General features: G+C 37.5%; 1 protein-coding gene across 1 annotated transcript in view; it reads right to left on the bottom strand.

Annotated features, from left to right (window-relative positions):
* FANCI (Fanconi anemia complementation group I) overlaps positions 1-20,063 on the bottom strand; it is a 427,158-nt gene that overhangs the window by 219,943 nt on the left and 187,152 nt on the right. Inside the window, exon 12 of the mRNA XM_067148224.2 lies at positions 7,605-7,765. Within this exon, the coding sequence (XP_067004325.2) occupies positions 7,605-7,765 (161 nt within the window). The remainder of the gene's footprint in view (positions 1-7,604; positions 7,766-20,063) is intronic.

Genomic DNA, 20,063 nt, shown 5'->3' with positions numbered 1-20,063 from the left:
AAGAGCACTGCCGAAATTACATAAACAAGGAGAACTGATTAGACCTATCATAAATTTCAAACATAGCCCCATTTATAAAACTTCTAGATTTATACATAATTTCTTATCAAGTAAATACATATTTCATTGTAAAACACCTATCAAAAACTCAGTGGATTTTTGCAATCTAGTTAAAGATTTTAAACTTGGATCATCTCACACGACATGTTCGTTTGACATAACCAACATGTATACAAACATTCCGAAAGACACTATCAGAATCATTAAGAAGAATTTAATGAAGAACAAATTAGTAAGCATAATGTTTTAAAATTCGTGTTAAATCAAAATTATTTTACATTTAATAATAAAATTTACCGACAAAAAGGACTCTCAATGGGAGCCCCAGCATCAGGAATATTGGCTAATATATACTTAGACTATTTGGAACACACGAAAATTATTAATCAAATAGAGGGTTTGGATTTTTCGACACGATATGTGGACGATGTTTACGCTATAATAGATAACAGACTTACCGATAGCAATAAAGTTTTAAATATATTGAACAATTTGGATTCCAATATCAAATTCACTTTAGAAGAGGAAGTAGAGAGATCACTGAATTTTCTGGACATAGTCACAACGAGAGAAGAAAAAGGATTTTCTTTCAAAATACAAAGAAAATCTACTTTCACAGTGACCACTATCAAGAACAACTCGTTACACCCTGAGGCACAGAAAAGATCAGCATATTATAGTTACATTAACAGAGCGTTTAGTATTCCTTTATCCAAATCTGAAAGGAATAAAGAACTGTTGTTTATCCGACAACAAGCCCTCTTGAATGGTTTCAACAATAACATGATTGATAAAATAATAAATTTTCGGAGAAGCAGCATTCCAAATTAGCAATCGAACATAGTAAAACTGAAAAATACATCAAGTTCACTTATAATAATCCAAACATACACGTAATAACAAATTTATTTAAGAGAAAAAATTCAACCATGATACAACAAATCTCTCGGAAAAAGTTAAATTTTTTGATTCGGGAATATATAAACTCACATGCTTTGAATGCAAGAATACATACATAGGACAATCTGCCGCAACTTTATAGATATTTGGAACATGTGAATGCTGAAAAACATAGAAGATTCTCAGCTATGGGATCACACATGACTGCCACAGGTCATAAATTTACCAGCATAGAACAAGACCTGACCACCATAAAGAAATTAAAGAAGGGCAGCTTAATGAACACATATACATTCATCTAGAAGAACTTATAAAGAAAAATGATAACCTTAATGAGGCTGTAGAATATAAGAATCCTTTATATTATCAAATTCTAGTATATTTGAAAATGCTTGAGAAAGATCACGAAAAAAGAATTGGAATTTCTCCATCTACAGATAGCCCTACAACTTATTCCTCCTCAGTTGAAGCTATAGGTGGCAGCAAGGAGGTTCTTGACACACCTATATCCCCCGCTCCTCCACCTCCTCAGGTGCAAGAGCAAGGAAGAACGCATCATCAATATTACACCAGACACAAGACTGTGAAAGAATGACAGGAGTTACTGTTCCAAAAGAAAGCAGGCTTAATAAGAATTGACAACTAGGAATTAGTTATATTTTCATCTGCATTAATAATAAGAACCACATTGTGATATCTGGTTTTCTTCATTTCGACAATTACTTATAAACTGTATAATTTATAATTTGACCTTTTTTCATGAATTATTAAGAAAATAATATTCATTTAGGACATATTCTCTATGGAATATTGTACAAGTGTTTCCTTGACAACTGCTTTCAATTGTAGTAATAATTTATATATTTTCTCTTGAGTTTCTGTTTGTTTTAATGTTGTCAATCTTATGTTAATTTTAAGGACACTTCCTCTTAAGGATTACTTTGTCAATTTTATATATTTTTCATCTAAACAGTGTTATGTGGCTGAAGATGTTGATGAAATATGAAACATGTACCACTTTTAGCCATTAAATTGCCTTAAGCAATCATTGTATCGACTAGGTGGAAAATAATAAATACTTAATTGTGAATTTAACAGTGCTATCGAACTTAAGATTTATTTTCCAAGTGACCATATTCACGATAGAACACAGCCTTAGAACTGTGGTTAAATAAACTGGTACAGTTAACATTTCTTGTGTTGAACCCCGGACGGTTATTGAAAGGACAGTGTTTTCTTTATTTAATTGTGAACGGGACTAAATTCATCCCAGAACAAATTTTTTGGTTTCATTTATTTCTAGAATTATTTATTTTTTTTTTTTTTGCTATGGGCTTTACGTCGCGCCGACACAGATAGGTCTTATGGCGACGATGGGATAGGAAAGGCCTAGGAGTTGGAAGTAAGCGGCCGTGGCCTTAATTAAGGTACAGCCCCAGCATTTGCCTGGTGTGAAAATGGGAAACCACGGAAAACCATTTTCAGGGCTGCCGATAGTGGGATTCGAACCTACTATCTCCCGGATGCAAGCTCACAGCCGCGCGCCTCAACGCGCACGTTTCTAGAATTAATTCGAACTTGAACTGTGTAAAGTTTGGAAGTGGAATATTTAATTTTCTATGACACTATTCAGCCAAAGTTCTCATATTTAACTTTGATAAAGTGACTTATTTATTTTCTGTGGCTGATACATCGCAGATTTATTTTGAGCTCAATTCAAGCCATCAGCAATAACTGTGTTCATTAGTGAAATGAAATTCCACTGTGAAGACAATTGAGTGCAGACCAGTCACTTTGGATCTATTTCATGCCCAGTGCCACGTTACAACCGTGACTACGAATGCTCCTAGACCATCCAGACCTCGAGATATTCGAGACCTTCCAGATATTCAAGATCGGCTCGGAAGATGGTGGCACCCTAAGCAGACATTGTGACCCGCAATGTATCAGGGCCAATTCCGCCCCAAGGAGAAGTACTCATTATAACTGCTGTGCTGAGGTGATGTTGAAATCTGACTTTATTTTATGAATAAACTTTTTTTAAAACAATTAGTGTTCCATTATACTTATCTGACTTCCCTCTCCTCTGTAACAATTCAGATAGTGACCGGTCACCCCTGGGCCGAGTCTTGTGTTCAGCTAGCCATCAAAACAAACTTTACGGTTACAAAATATATATATATTTGATTGAATCACACAAGGTCACATTATAAATTCCTAATACACTTGAGAATCTAGTTGATTATTTATGTTACATAATTGATCTACATTGGAGATTAGTTCAATATAGGATACAAGGATGGTTGACATTATGATTTTTTAAATGAATATTAGCACATGTTTTGTTATAAAAATAAGAAACTCATCTTTATCCTTAAGCTCAAATTCACTTCAGAGATATAAGCAAAATATATAGTATCTGTCCTAAGAAGAGAAGAACTATTATATTGACACGAAATAATGTACATAAATAAGAATAACAGCTTAATTTAACCCAAAAAATTTCCCATGCAAGTTTGCATTTATTATATTTTTGTTATTTTTTAATATTATGTATAAATGAACTACTAGTTCATTTCAATGCTGGTACTTTGTAAAATACGCAACAGATCTAACAGTGATCAATGACGATTCAAGCTATCAAAGCAAGTTAAATTAATGAATACTGGGTGAGTTGGCCATGCAGTTAGGAGCGTGCAGCTGTGAGCTTGCATCCGGCAGATAGTAGGTTCGAATTCGACTGTCGGCAGTCATTTGATGTATTTTCGTGGTTTCCCATTTTCACACCAGGCAAATGCTGGGGTTGTACCTTAATTAAGGCCACGGCCGCTTCCTTCCAACTCCTAGGCCTTTCCTATCCCATCGTCGCCGTAAGACCTATCTGTGTCGATGCGACGTAAAGCCACTAGCAAAAAAAAATTAATTAATTTCATAATTTCAATTCATTGATTTTATCCACTATATTTAGTTAAGACATACTTGAGGTGTTATCCATAGCTTCAAAAACAATAAGGCAAATTAGGATTAATGTGTTTACTAATTAATACTCCTAAAGATAAAAATTTCATAATATTCCGTATTGAACTGTATCACAATTAAATTGAAACAATAAATAAAGTGGTTCAATCTATTCAATACAATGCATTGTTTTTGTATTTTTAATCGGCTGATGATGACCCAGATTAGTGGTCGAAACCGGTACCGCTTTCAACCAAATAAGAATGTAACACTACATTTCTTATTTACTTGTACTGAATAGGTTGAACCACTTTATTTCTTCTTTCAATTTAATTAATATTCCTGCATTATAATGTTACATCAAATGGAGACGTCCATCACTTTAAATGGCAGACTAGATATTTATCAGCGTATCAACATTGCCTTGGATCCCACGTAAAACAAAAATATGCATAGATTACCCTGAGATGATAGTTAGCTGGACTTTCTTTTGCATCACCCGTCCTGGATGCAGGAAGGGCGCAATACAAAAAGAAAAAAAAAAGGCTTATCATTAGCAGCAAAATTAAGACATTATAAAACAATCACACAGCCAGAAATAATTTATCCTAGTAAAGCCATTTTTAAAACTACTAATACAGCTGAAACAGACAAAATCCTTAAGACAGAAAGAAGAAGAATAAGAACATGCATAAATAGTATCATGTTAATGGACAATGGAGAATAGTACCAAATAAAACAGTTTAGAAGGAAATTGAACCAGTATTGAGCACAATTAGAAAAAAACGTACATCATTCTTTGGACATCTTATCAGAACATTTGACATCAGAATTAGCAGAAGAATAATTGAAAAATTATGGAATAGCAAGTCCAAGATTAAATGGATCACGAAAATTAAGGACGATATTAAAGAACTACAAATAACAATAGACGATCTCAAAAACAAAACAAACAAAAAAGATACTTCAAGAGACACACACCAAGCTACAGACCAAGATCAATAAAAGGTCTAATGGTACGGTATTTTCAATAGAACAAAGGAAGGCAGCATTTCTCAGAATGAATAATGTTGGGCTGATAGGAAATCAAGAAATATTTTGTATAATTGACTAGAGTGGTCCAATGTAGGCCATAAAATGTAAAATAAATAAAAATCAAATATTATTAGATTATTGTGTGTAGTTAGATCTTCGTAGACGTACTCAGTCCATACCAACTTCCCTCAGTCGACTCACTCACCACCACCTACTGTAATAACAGCTGCTTTCCTTCTAGTACTGTTATTGTATCTGCGAGTGACCTGCATACGCGGTAGGGTGTGGAGGGGAAATGGAGGGACTAGAAAGGGGTGGATGAGAAGTGTTCTGCCTATCAAAGAAGGGAAGTTTCTTTGCATGATTTGAGTCTATACCCTTCTTCTTTTTTCTCTGGGCCCAGAATTTTCCTCAAGATCTTCCTTTCCTCCTTCAAGATGTTTTCCAGATCACGTTTATTATTACGTACCAATATTTCACTTGCATACAGCTGGTGCAGATGAAATTAATGGAGAAATGATCAAGGCTATGGGCATTTCTGGAAAACATTGCATCTACAGACTCTTTCGTTAGATCTGGAAAGAAGGGGACATAACAGTCGATTGGAAAACAGGCTTCATAATTCCAATCCGGTAAAACACGGAGGGACAGAGTCCGTAATGAGAAAATCCGCAAGCAGGCTCAAGTTGTAAGACTGCAGGGCAAAATAACAGTGCAGCGACTGAGATGGTATGGACATATGCGACACATGGGTGATAACAGATTACCAAAAAAAATGTACGATCTAAAACTTGAAGACTAAAGACCAAGAGGGCGACCAAGACTCAGGTACAAGGACATGGTGAAGATTGACATTCAACAGAGAGGACATACTTTGGAAAGCATTGAAGAAGGGGAAAAATTCAGAGACCGCAACTGGTGGAGAAGCCTCGTTCACCGACCCATCGCTTACGATGGAACGATGTGGGATATGTATGTGTGTACAGCAGTTCAGGTTTAATCACCGTATTATAATGTTTGATTTTTGCATGCACGGACATGCATTTCTCACTGTAGATGTTACGGGGTCTCCAATATGCTCTTTTGAGTTTTTGTAATCAAACTTTCCGTGCTTCCTTTTCCAACCCTGTTGGTTCTAGAATCTCACCGAAATATTTAAAGTATGGATCTGCCCATATTTTGCCTGTAATTCCTGAATGTTGAATTTAGTGCAAATAAACTTGGTCTTCTCGAATGAGATTTGTAGTCCAATTTTCTCAGCGCATTCCTTAAGGACTTCAATCTGTCTGATTGCTGAAATATCAACGTCTGTTAGTATCTCTAGGTCATCTGCGAAAGCTAAACAATTGACCTTTATGTCATCGCTTTCTCGTCCAAGTTGAATGTGTTTCCAGTGTTCCTGAGCTTTCAATTCCTTCTCCCATTCTCAAATGACTTTATCCAGAACAAAGTTGAAAAGCAGTGGTGACAATCCATCACCCTGTCGCACGCCGGTCTTAATTGCAAAGGGCTCCAATACTTCACCCACGAATTTCACTTTTGATTTTGAGTCCATGAGTGTTTCCTTGACGAGTCTTAATCTTTTAAATAATTGTTGTTGTTGTTGTTGTTGTTGTTATTGTTCTGTAATTACTTTTTAATTATGTAGGGATTCTTTAATGAGCATTTAATGGGCCAACTAGTTTACTGGTAGTGATAAACTACGTTTACGATGACGATAATAGAAGTACAGTTCCAGAAAAGGCGCTGACATCAACGGAAAATGACATACTGGTAATGAAAAATTATTGGTATACTAGTACAACTTGTTCTGGGCGATTTCAGACAAACGAGTAGAGTTATGAAAATGTAACAATCTTTGGGCTGGGAGGGTTTCGGAGTAACGAGATGAGCTGCTCGACTTAGCGGCATGTTCTGGGCTGTCAGTGGAGAAGTAGCGTAGAATGATTTTTAGTAGATGGACAAGCTTTAATGGAGTTTTAAAAGTAGGAAAGATGGTAGTATGAAGATAAAGTTGGAATTCAGAAGGACTAGTTGGAGCAAGTTTTCATTCACAGGAAGAGGAATTAGGGATTGGAATAATTTACAAAGGGAGACATTCGATAAGTTTCTGATTTTTTGAAATTATTTAAAAAAAGACTAGGTAAACAACTGATAGGTAATCTGTGACCTAGGCAACAGCCCTAAATGCAGATTGATTGTAAATATAATTTTAAATGTAAAATGCTTTCTTAATTTACACTAAATAAGCTAAATACTAAATAAGAGGTATCGAGGGCAAGACCAGAAAGGATAGAATTAGAAATGAAGAGATAAGGAAAAGGACAGGAATCTTGAAATTTCAACACAGGATAGAAACAACAAAGTTAAAGTGGATGAGAATGGGAGAAGCGATTGTGTGCCAAAGAAAGCTTTTTCAGAGAAGTTAACAGGAAAGAGACCACGAGGAAGACCCCAAAAGAGGTGGACAGATTTAGTGTGGGAGTGCATAGAGAAGAGGGGAGGAAAACCGAAGATGTACTTAAAAAAGGAGATGAGTGGTGGAGAGACAAGCAGCAATGAAGGTCCTTGATTCACAACCCGACCCAGGAAGCTGCAAATGGGAAATGATGATGATGATGATGATGATGAAGCATGGGATGTAGTCAAACCTGTAGAGTGGCTTCAGTATCCTTCATAATAACAATCTTCTTGAAATCAAGAGGAGGAAGAGTGTCCTCTCCAGCATTGTAGAACTGATTGAAGTGCTCTAACAAGAGGTTTAGAACAAGAGGATACAGACTAGGATTCTTGCAGATGGCATCGTACAAACCTGAAATAAAACAAAAATAAAAAAATTGCTGTAGTACAGTATATAACGAATTCTTTACATGAATTATGATCTTTAGATTAACATTAATCTATCTATCTACTTATGTATGACCAATGTTACAAAGCATTAAGTCAAGAGATAGGTTTCATGAAATATGTAAATATATTGGTGAAATACAAGATCCTCTCCAAGGCACTTCTCACTAGAATAGAGGCTCAACTAGACTCCCACAAAGGAGAGTACCAAGCCAGGTTCAGGAAGTCCAGGTCATGCATGGAATACCGTTATTTACTTGTGTATTAGACCCCTTTTTCCCCCACTTTTACAGCCAAAAACAGTAAAGGGGGGAGTCCAATATGCGATAACCTCAAATTTTGTGCAGTGAACACATGACTTCTAGGCTATGAAGAGCTATACATTGTACATGCAAACATTCTACACTGTTCTTTAACAAACTTATGAATGTATTTGTGTTATATTGGCTATTTTCATTGGAAGGCAGTATTTCTACATGTAAAAGGTAAATAAATGTTGAACATGACTTGTAGGCCTACATATAAAGTAAATATAATCTGTTTTAGTTACTCATATCATGTCATTTGTTTCATCTCATTAATTCCTCTGATGAGGTCGATGTCAGGAAGGGCACACGGTCGTAAAATCTCGCTACAAAGATTTGTTTCACTTTATACTCGACCCCATAGAGAAAATGAATAAGGGTATCGTATAATCATATTATGCAATATGCAATATTGATACCTTTGTCTCTGTGAATTGAGCAGGCCTACCACACAGTAAACCTGATCACTGCTTTCATTTTAATTGTCTCACGCCGCTTGCTTCCCTGCTACCAGTGTGTCGTCATTCCAAGCGATGTCATCTTCACTGCCATCTTGTCAGCCATGCACTGCAATCGAAACCGAGAGCATTCAAGGTCCCGTCTTTTTGAACCTTTTAAAAGTTTTTTGTTCCCTACTATAGAGTCCAAACTGTGTGAAGCTATTCCCAAATGGTTTCCGGAGATGGTCTCTGATATTCCCAGCTGGTATATGTGTAGCAGAAGTCATTCCTTCTGAATAAAGCCGTGTTGTTGAAAGCGTGCCAAACCACCAGCTGATAACTAGCGTATGTTAGGAGTTGCATTTCCGAATGTAATATGTAGTGACTGGAAGGATTCTTTTGATAACTGTGGCTGCTGAAAGCCAGACCCTTATTTTTAAGTATATTTCATGCTTGTTCTCTACATTTATTGCATCAGGATTTACCTAAATAGCTGTAAATGAGAAAAGAGAGACCGCATTGTTTAGGTTATGCATGCTATCGTCCGGATAGTGCCAGAAGTCCCACGATGGAAAGAATAAAAATAAGTAACAGGAAAGTTTGCAGCATTTATGGATATCTACAGGTGTGACGGTAATGCATTTGTTATCATAATGTTTAATTTTGTATGTTCGTTGCCTCCCATTTTTTAAATTAATGCATACCTTAGTATGTTTTGTTTGATGTCTCCGAAAATCGTTGAAAGTAAGTGGGGACATAAAAAATCAGTATTATTACTATTTGTTAGGTATGTTGGTGAGTAAAACAATTGTGAATGGATTGTTTTTATCACTTTTAAACCTACTTCTCTCCCAAAAAACCCTATATTGGCCTGAGTTACAAGATATTAAACAATCACTTTGTTAATGATCTCGCCTGCCTATATTAATAGGCCTAACAACAACCGTGAATATTTCTTAACTAAAGTAAGCTCATTTCCTCATCCCGAGGTGGTGCAGCTCTTTTTTAGACAGGTCTCCAGTGGAAGGGAGTTGCCTGTACCATTTTTACCGTAAATCAATCTTCCTGCCATTCGTAAATCTCTGGCAATACGGTATCGGGAATCGAACTCACGCTCCTGAGAACAGCAGCTAATTGTGCTAACCATTACACTGGCGGACATTCTTAGCTACAAAACACCACATATACACATAACTGATGCGTACTTGCAATGCGCGGGTCGGACACAAAACTATTCACCTACTTATGTGACATCATCAGAGCTGAAGTAACACTTCACTATGGAGGCGGACATTTCTTACCTACGAAACACAGATGTACCACATGACTTTGACGGTGTTTTCATTGTGTGGGTTGTACAGATGAAACTATTCACAAATTTGTGTTATGCCATCAGAGCTGCATAAGGCTTGTACCCACTTCGAAGCGGAATTGTTGTTCTTCTCTGATGAATTACGTTGGGGGGGTCTTGTATGCAAGATTTATATTTTTCATTTTCTTCGTCTCGAAAAACCAAGAGGGGTCTAATACATGGAGGAGTCTAATACACGAGTAAATACGGTAGTTCCTGAACCTCAAAATCATCGTCGCTTACAAGAACCTAAGTGCCTCACCATACGCAGCAACCTTCGTCGACTTCCAGAAAGCCTAGAGCTCTGTGGATAGGCAGTCCCCGTGCCTCACCCACACACTCACTGAACTGGGACTAGACAACAAGACCCTGAACCTGGTGAGAGTAACTCTGATCAACATAACATCCAAATTCAGAAGGGAACAGTCAAAGAGTTGCCTACTGGAAAAGGTCACTCATCAGTACGGTCACTTGCTTTCACTACCACTGCTGGAAGAAATCTCGAGAGATTGACTTTCACTGCAACTCAATGACAATTCTGACACCCCGCTGCAACTTTCATTAACTATTGCCTCTAACTCATCACTTGTGATTTGTTTTCTTTTAACCATTTTGCCAAAAACTCAGGGAAAAAATGGAAAATATAAATGCCAGCATCCAGCTTTAAAATATTTGGGAGTACAACTTATGTCACCTGCTGACTATTCGTGTAACTATTTGAACACAGAGAGCCAGTAACATTTCAAAGTTTTGAGCAAGCCCGCGTGCAAGGACACAGACAGGTAACCCATATATGGGTTTTTACCCGGGTAAAATTAAAGTACCAGTACCTATTATTTTAGCATGGCATTCATTTATGTAAGATTTTAATAGAGCGGTACAGTAAAACCTCATTAATATGAATTTCAAGGGTCGGGAAAATCAATATATCATGTTAAAAAATTTGTGTTAAACGAGTGTTCAAATTTTACAGTTAGAATATAATCACTTTATTATAGGGTACTGTTTTCATTTTTTGGTACATAGTACAGACAGTACAATTAACTGTTAGGTACTCGGAAGTCATTTTCAGGGAAAAAAATTTGAAGTATGTTTTACTGTCGCTCTTGTAAATAAAAGTACCTGATAACTTCATGGCCAACTGTATCCATGCTTTCTGTAAACAAGCTGATGACTTTGGATGTTGCAGCAAAACATTCTAAAATATTAAAAGCGATGAATATGTCCTGGTGGCTAGGATGAATTACACCTTCCTCCTCATTGTCTTCTTCTGATGATGGTTCTTGCACCTCAGATGCACCTGCTTGTAGGCCTACATCACTTTCTCCTGGAGCACATACAGCAACGTCACCGTCTGCATTGACAAATTCCTCATAAATAACATCAGATTTTGCAACGCCTTGTAGAATAGCCCATTTGTCAGGCAAAGTGGTATCGATTCCAGCAGCTCTTTGGACATGGACATGAATAGCGTTGCTACATTTCCAGACTCTGCCAAAAGCAGTTCTGTATATGGTGTGATGATACAGATTCCCAGGCTGCAGCTACTACTTTGAAATGAAATTCGTATGGCTTTTGGTGCCGGGATATCCCAGGACGGGTTCGGCTCGCCAGGTGCAGGTCTTTCTATTTGATGCCCGTAGGCAACCTGTGCGTCGTGATGAGGGTGAAATGATGATGAAGACAACACATACACCCAGCCCCCGTGCCATTGGAATTAACCAATTAAGGTTAAAATCCCCGACCCGGCCGGGAATCGAACCCGGGACCCTCTGAACCGAAAGCTGACTGTTCAGCCAACGAGTTGGACAGCTTCTGCTTATTTCATCACACACATTCCAAACTTAGGGATACCATATTATTCTCAGCAGCATGAATTGCAGCCCTTACAATTCACTTGCAATAAGCTCTCTTCATAACAGTGATAATTTGAGACACTTGACTTTCATGAATGAAATGGTGTTGAATTCTTGAGTGAAAAGAGAAAAAATTCTTGAGTAGGGAGGAAAAATTCTTAGGTAGGTAATTAAAATTCTTGAGTAGAAAAAAAAAAAATTCTGGGTAGAAATGACAAATTCTTAGATAACGTGGATCTTATGGAAATAAAAATGCAGGCAGTATATTCAAATATTTATATTGTAACTGCAAAATTATCACTAAAAAAGACAGAAATTGCAAACATTAAAGATTTTAATTTTTTTTTACAAATATCCCTGCTACCCTAATGCTTTACATTCATAATTGTGCGATGACAACAATTCCAATTTGTCATTGTCAGATTAGTTCTGAAATTGGTCAACATGCAAGGAAAGTTTAAAAAAAAGTTTCACAATTTACGTTTGACACTGGAACCCACAGTGCCCTTAATGCACAATCAACAAAAGGTTGATAATCCTCACGCATTGCCTGAAGATCGTCTTCCACCGATATTCCTGCGTTCTTCTTCAGAATATCCTGAAGATCCCTATACGCGAGTACTCCATCAATGGGAATACCCTTCAGTGATGGTATTTTGCTGAATAGGGCCTTCATTTTGTCTCCTGTTGCAGACAGTGACAACGCATTCTACCAGTGGAAGAGCTCAGACATCATCATCATCATCATCATCATCCTAAACCATCTCCAGTTTCCCGGGTGTGGTATATGAGCCTCCTCCATCTCATCCTGTCCTTGTACCATTCTACCTCCACCAACTTGTCCCAATCATGACCTCTCAGCAGTACAGCGCTCTTAACTAAATCTATCCATTTCCTTCGTGGCCTTCCCACGGGTCGTCTTCCTTCTACCTTTCTGTCAAATTCCTTCCTTGCAGTTCTGTTTACTGGCATCCTCTTCATGTGACCAAACCACTTCAGTCTTGATATCTGAATCTTATTGAGGAGAGAATCATCTATTCCTACTTCTTCTCTAATTTTCTCATTCCTAATCTTGTCTTTCCTGGTTTTCTGGATCATAGTGCGTAGGAATTTCATTTCAGCTGCCTGAAGTTTGGAATTATCTCTATTGGTCAGTGTTGTGGTTTCGAGACTGTATGTAAGAATTGGTGTATAATAGGACTTGTACAATGTCATTTTTGTTTTCATGGGTATTTGCTCATCCCACAGCAGGTGTCTTATCTGGTGGTAAAATTGTGTTGCCTTATTGATTCGATTGTTCACCTCATGTTTTGCTAGGTTGTCATTTGATATAATGCTACCCAAGTACTTGAAAACTGGAACGCTGTCCAGTTGAGCTTCATTTAACATGACTATTGGTTCTGCTCCTTTCCCATACACTTTCATCACCACCATCTTGGTCTTGCTGATGTTTAAACCATATTTCTTAAACTCCTCATTCCAGCTTTGTATTCTCTCTCCCAATTCCTCTTCTGAGTCACTCCAGATCGCAACATCATCTGCAAATGTGAAGGCTTTGATATCTCCATGTTCTTTCCTTTTAAAAGATTTCATTACTACATCCATTACAATAATAAATAGAAGTGGTGACAATGAGCTGCCCTGCTGCACTCCTCTCTTTGTTTCAAACCAGTCTGACAAACCACATCCTACTTGAATACAGCTTCTGTTCCCACTATACAACATTTTCACTTTGTCTATGAGGCTATCTCGCACTTGAAGTTCTTTCATGCATTGCCAAATTCTTTCCCTTGGTACACTATCGTATGCTTTCTCAATGTCCAAAAATATTAGGAATAAAGGCTTGTTCTTCTCCCAGTATTTTTCCATTAGCATCCTAATTGCAAATATAAGGTCTGTAGTTGACCTTCCTGGTCTGAAACCATACTGCTCTTCTTCCAAAATTGGTTCAACAATATCTCTGATTCTGGTCTCTATTATTTTTTCCAATATTTTCAGGACATGAGACAGTAGTGTGATACCACGGTAATTAGTACATTTTCGTCGGCTTCCTTTCTTGAACAGAGGTACAATGATGCCCATCTTCCAGTCCTCAGGAATAGTATTTTCCTCCCATATCTTGTTGAGCAGTCTGTAGAGCCACTGGATTCCTGGAATTCCTGCTGCTTTCAGCATATCTGCACTTAGTTCGTCTATGCCCATTGCCTTTCCTTTCTTCATGCTCTTGAGCGCATTTTCAACCTCAAGCCATGTAATTGGTGGTTCAGTTGTGGTTCCTCGGCTTGGCTCTCCTCTATCCGTTGTTACGTTTTCTGTGTCTCCATTCAGCAGCTTTTCGAAATAGATCTTGAGTTCTTGTTTAATTTCTCCCTCTTCTCAGACACAGCTCAGACACTGGCTCCAAAAATGTACGGGCCGGGTCCCCCCAAGCATCAGGTTGTTGAACTTTGTATACATATGGCCTGCCATCTTCTTCATTTCCTCCATCGCTCTGCCCCTAAGATAACCATTCAGGGCATCCAGCTCTTCCTGGCCTCTGTTGCTGAAAATTCTTGCAGCAACCACTTGTAAATGCTTCTTCAAATTCTGAAGTTCGGGATACACTTCTACAGCAACTGGTTTGGAGCACAATCCCCAGGAAACAGGAAGTCATGTATTTGGCCCAGTTAGTTACTACGGCCACAACTTGTTCAAAGTTCACTTTTGTGTCTTGCAGTGCCTCTGCAATTGTTTGAGTGCACATCCGTCCATTTAGTGCCTCCAATGAGGTGACTGCCACTACATACTGAGCCTGTGATTTGGAACGCTCCACTGTAGACAGCAGAACAAATAAAATTGCCCTGCCCATCTTGTCGCTTGTTTTATCACACATGACAGCAACTTGTTTGTTCTGTACAGCTATAACAATCTCTTCCTTCTCGATTTTCCCTATGAAGAACATTATTTCCTGGAAGGTCTCCACCACCTACAAAATTCTTCTTCACCCATTCCTTGAAAGTTGGGTGATCTGCCTTTTCCAAGGGAATGTCAGCTGATATCATCATCTCTACGGTCGAAGAGACAATATCCAGTTTGGCAGCCAAATAAAGTCAGAAAAAATGCAAATAATTAATCTGTGGAATTAAATTATCAACAATTTATACATCACAACCAACCACCACATATACACACAATAATGAATATGTCCCTCCACAGAGGGTGTTGACGGCAGGAAGAGCACCCGTCCATAAAACAGGGACCAAATCCACTTGTGCGATGCAGTTCACACCCGCAACCCCACAGCTATGGGAAAAGTGGAAGGAAAAGAAGAAGAAGATTCAATATTAAGGATTAATAACTACTTCCTATAGCTTAAGTGAGAGGTTAATAAAATCGTTATATCAGGTCACTTCGAAACAAGTAACATTAATTGTCATACTTTCAAGAATTACTAGTCACCCAGTTTTCATTCATTTACGATACAATGAGTGGTTTAAGAACAGCTTCGTAGGAAAAACATCTAAGGCGAATTTGCTCCATATGTCGCTGCTTTAAAGCAACAGTACTGTGCGCTGCACATGCATCTTTTGAGTGAAGTTTCAACATGGAAGTAACAGATCTCTTATGATACTTGATCAGAATGCATCAAAACAAACAAGCAATAAGATAACGATATTGCATTCATTATACACCCAATACCGTGGTTCAGGCCGCCCAGTGCATGAATAAGCCATCGCTTTCTACGTGGTGACTGCTTGAGTGGGGGAAATGGCGTGCAATTTCTACTTAAGATATTTTGCAAACAGATAACCGCTTACAATCCCAGACCCACTCTGCCGCCAACGTTGGCGGGTAACAGACCACGGTTGTTACGTAAACCACAATGAAATAAAAGTATGCACAAGAATACAACAATTGAATGTTACATACCTCTGCTCCTTTTGAACATTCACCCATCTCGAACATTGTTTTCTACCGCTTGCGTGTCATAACTGCTTCCACATGATGGCAGCTAGAAATGGGCTATTTTTACGCCATCAGAAGTTTCCCATGGTATTCTTTTATTGCAAAAACTACAGAGCATTACTTCTCCGCACCTCTTCATTCCGTCCTACAAGAACTGTTTCATTCGTTTATCCAAGCTCACTTCCAGTAGCATGGTGAACTATCCTGATAAACTTGCGTGGGAGCGTATTTACCCTTGCTGCTGCTCAAACAGAACTGAACTGCATGAAAACGAGTAAATGGTTGATGAACACTTGAAAACAAGCCACCCCATGATGCAATGCTTCAAGTGAGAATCTCAGAATTAACAAACCAACGACGATGTGTTACGCGCCCACACCTTGGTCATTAGGATACACACTTCAGATGTGAATCACAGAATAAACACAAACACCTGCACATTCGGGTATTTCCATATACCTTTGTATCTTCACCGATGACATTATGCACCCACGCCTTGAAAAGGTTTTAATGAAAGTCAGATAACTGTCTAATCCATGTTTATTCCTCTAGTTGCGTTAAATTTCACGAGTTAACCTAAAACTTTGTATATGGGACTGAAATGTCAAAATTTTGCGAATAGACAGTGTGTCAAATTACGTTTAAATTCGTAACATGTCCTATATGCCTTTCCCCCATCATATTCAACACTTCTGAAAATGTTGCAAGTTTTGCAAGTCGCAAAATTTGAGTGTCCCTAGAGATAATGTCTTGGTTCAAGGGCTGAAGAAGACTTGTAACATTTGGTGGGGAAAAATGAACCTTTATGTTGGTTAAGTTCAGATCCCATATGTTTTGACTGTACACCTGCCCAACGTCAGCATGACATTTTTATTCTAAGCGACTATATGACTTGCAGCAAAGAAGCCACTTACAAAATGATGAGCTGTCAACCCAAGCTTTCCTTTGATGAGAGTAAATGCAAGGCAAAGTATCCATGTTTATGCTTTTAAAGCAATGTGATTTCTCAGACTTGCCAATCACCCGTGGACGGAGTTTTTCATTGCCATCCGCAATGCACACAATAACAACAGTTAACATTGTTTATTGCGAGATCCACTACGTCACTTTTCACCCTTAAACCCTAGGGTGCGACTTGGAAAAACACTGTAGAAAAGTCCTGTTTTATCCATTTTGAGCACATCACTTGAGGCAGACTTTTCTTGCACTCAAACAAATTCATGCAACCAGCTGATTACACTTTCATCAAGTTCATTTGCTTCATCATATCAGCAATGATGAAAGTGAATGTCTCTTTTGGAACCAGTACAAACCAATATGGGAACAACTGAAGTTTTTAACAGCTATATCTATGTCAATTTCATTTGCTTTCACCTGAATTATAGACCCACTTAAAGGTACATTGGAAGCACACATATGATTGAACCATTCTAGGAGTAACATTTTGATTTCTTCATACTTTTGCACTACAAACCCTGATGCAGCTGTATTAATGATTTTTTCATGATCCTTAACTGCAGCAGATAATGTAGATTTAGCAATTCCAAACTGTTCAGGAATTATAGTTTTATTTAATACACCATGACCTACTTCTTCTAGAATCTTCAGTTTTGTCTTCAGATCAACTGCTGGCCGTTTCCTCTTGGCCGCAGCAAGAGTTACTGCAAGAGTTACTGACTGCTAACATGGTATCTGTTTTGAGCTACGCTATACTGACAGCAACCTACTAGACTTGCTGACTGCTAACAGGGTGTTTGCCTTACATACAGGAGCTCCAGCCATACTCCTGCCATATTTTATGATCTGATGAGATACACTGATCACTACGCTACATCAAACAATAACAACTGTTGATCTGCATGAAGGCCTTATTCGAATGTGTTTGTAGGCTAACAAGACATTATTATTTAAAAATTATTATTTATAAACTTCATTTTCCGTATTGACAGATTCAGAGTATAGATAAGAAAAGTGTTTTACCACCAATCAATACACAATTTATTTTAAATAGATTAAACTAGTACCGGTTTCAGCTCTTTAATGGCCATCATCAGCTAGTACATGATTTGTTTCAACCATTAGACAATTCACAAGTTGTTATTGTATTAGACATCCAGATGTCTAATGGGGGATGGAAATGTATACAGTAGCATGTAATTAAAATATCAGTAGTCAAGGTAAAAAGTTACAATAAGTTAGAACATGAGTATGTAGGACATATTAAAACATATGGGTCATAATATAAAACACTTAAAAAGTTTAACACATTAAAATTTGGTAAGTATAGGTAGACACTTGTTAACAAATTTTAGTTCATGTTACATAGGTTCCATTCTTCTATCTTCATTGCTTTTATGTTATGTTGATTTTAGCTGTGTATGGTAATCTTCGAGAAATTTCTGAAGCTGGTATGCGTCATATTGATAAGGACCTTATTCCAATTTGTGATGTACTCTGGTAAGTTTTAATGTAGTAAACAGCAGGTCTTGAGTTCGAATTCGAAGTAGTTGGTGGCAACACCTCTCTCGTCTATGTTTGTGGTTGTAGTCTGTAAAGATAAGGTAATATAAGTATACCGGTGGTGTGTGTATGAAGGAATGCCTGGTGTGTGTATGGAAAGAGTACTTACTTTAGTTGTTGTGGAAGTCTTGTGCCGATGTGTTTGAAGGCTTGTTGTGTTCTACTGCGAGTGCGTCTGGGGCTCATATTAGCTGTGGAGGGGGATGTAGGTGGAGGGGAAGAAGGAGTGGCCGTTGGGGAAGTAGGGGCGGGGTCGGGCTTGTGATTCGTTGGTTTGTTGGAGTGTGTGTTTACTATTTTGAGGTAATCATTCTTTAATGCCGGAATGGCTTTGTCAAAAATGATGCTGGTTTTTTTCAGTAATATCATTAATGTTATGATTGGGGTTAGCGTATTGGTCTAAAGAAATGTAGAAATCTTCGGTTATGTTGAGCAGTGGGCCCTTGGAGTTTATGTTTAGTATCGTCATGTCGTTATTGATGTTTGTGAAACTATGCTTGGATTCTTCTACATGTTGGCCTATTGATGAGAAATGGTTATATTTTATTGTATTTATATGTTCATTGTAGCGGATGGTGAAGTTTCTGCCTGTACGTCCTATGTAACTTGTGTCACAGTTGTTACATTTGATACGGTAGACACCTGATTGGTTGTATTTATTGTTATTATTGACTGTTTTAGTGTTATGTATAATGTTGGTACTATTGTGTGTGGTTTTAAATGCTATTTTCATGTTGTGCTTCTTGAAAATATTAGTTATAGTATATATATGGGTGTTGTTAAAGGTAAATAGGGCATAGTCTGTTTTGGGTTTGGTTGTTTTTGCTAATTTAGTTTTAGGTTGTGATTTTATTTTGTGAATGATTTTGTTGACCATTTCTTTGCTGTATCCGTTATGTTTAGCTATGTCGTGGATTAACTTCAATTCATTGTTTTGGTCTTGTGTCGTCATTGGGATGTTAAAAGCTCTATAAATCATGCTATAATAGCCTGCTCTTTTTTGTGTATTGGGATGAATGGAGTCATTTTTTATGGTATTTGAGGTGTGTGTGGGTTTCCTGTAGATCTTGTAAGATAAGTGGTTGTCGTGTCTGGTTATTGTTAAGTCTAGGTAATTTAGTGTACGGTTATTTTCGGTTTCTTTGGTGAATTTAATTTGGGGATCTAGAGTGTTAAGTTTGTCTAGTATAGCTTGTGCGTCAGTGGATCTATTATCTAAAATTACGAAGATATCGTCAACAAATCTGCACCAAAAATGTATATTACCTATTTCTTAGATTAACGTGTGTTCTAAGTAATCTATACATATTTCTGCTAATATTCCGGAGGCAGGAGACCCCATAGGTAGGCCTTGTTGCTGATAAATGGTATCGTGAAATCTGAAATAGTTATTGTTTATGGCGAATTCAAGTAAGTTTATGAATTCGTTTATTTCTAAGGTGCTCAAATTGCTATTGTTTTTTAGGTTAGATTCTATTATTTTGATTGTTTGTTTAATAAGAATGTTAGGGTACATATTTATTATGTCAAATGAAGCAAGGGTGTGGTGTTGTTCGATCTTTAGCTCTTTGGTTCTGTTGCAGAAATCTATTGAGTTTAGTATTGTTTTGTTTGCTAAAAATGTATAGTGCTTTCTTAAAAATTTTCAGATGAATTGCGATAATTTGTAGGTTGGACTGGCTCTATAGTTTATGATTGGTCTCATAGGTACGTCTTGTTTATGTATTTTTGGGTAGGCTTTCGCGGACGGTAATTGGGGGTTCATTGTTATGAGTTTAGCAGATTCAGTTTCGGTGAGAAGAAAGTGTGTGTTTTTAAGTAAAATTTTTAAATTCCTTTGTATGTT

This window comes from Anabrus simplex, chromosome 5 (assembly GCF_040414725.1).
Source record: "Anabrus simplex isolate iqAnaSimp1 chromosome 5, ASM4041472v1, whole genome shotgun sequence".
NCBI lineage: Eukaryota > Metazoa > Arthropoda > Insecta > Orthoptera > Tettigoniidae > Anabrus > Anabrus simplex.
This window is presented reverse-complemented; position numbering and strand designations above follow the sequence as displayed.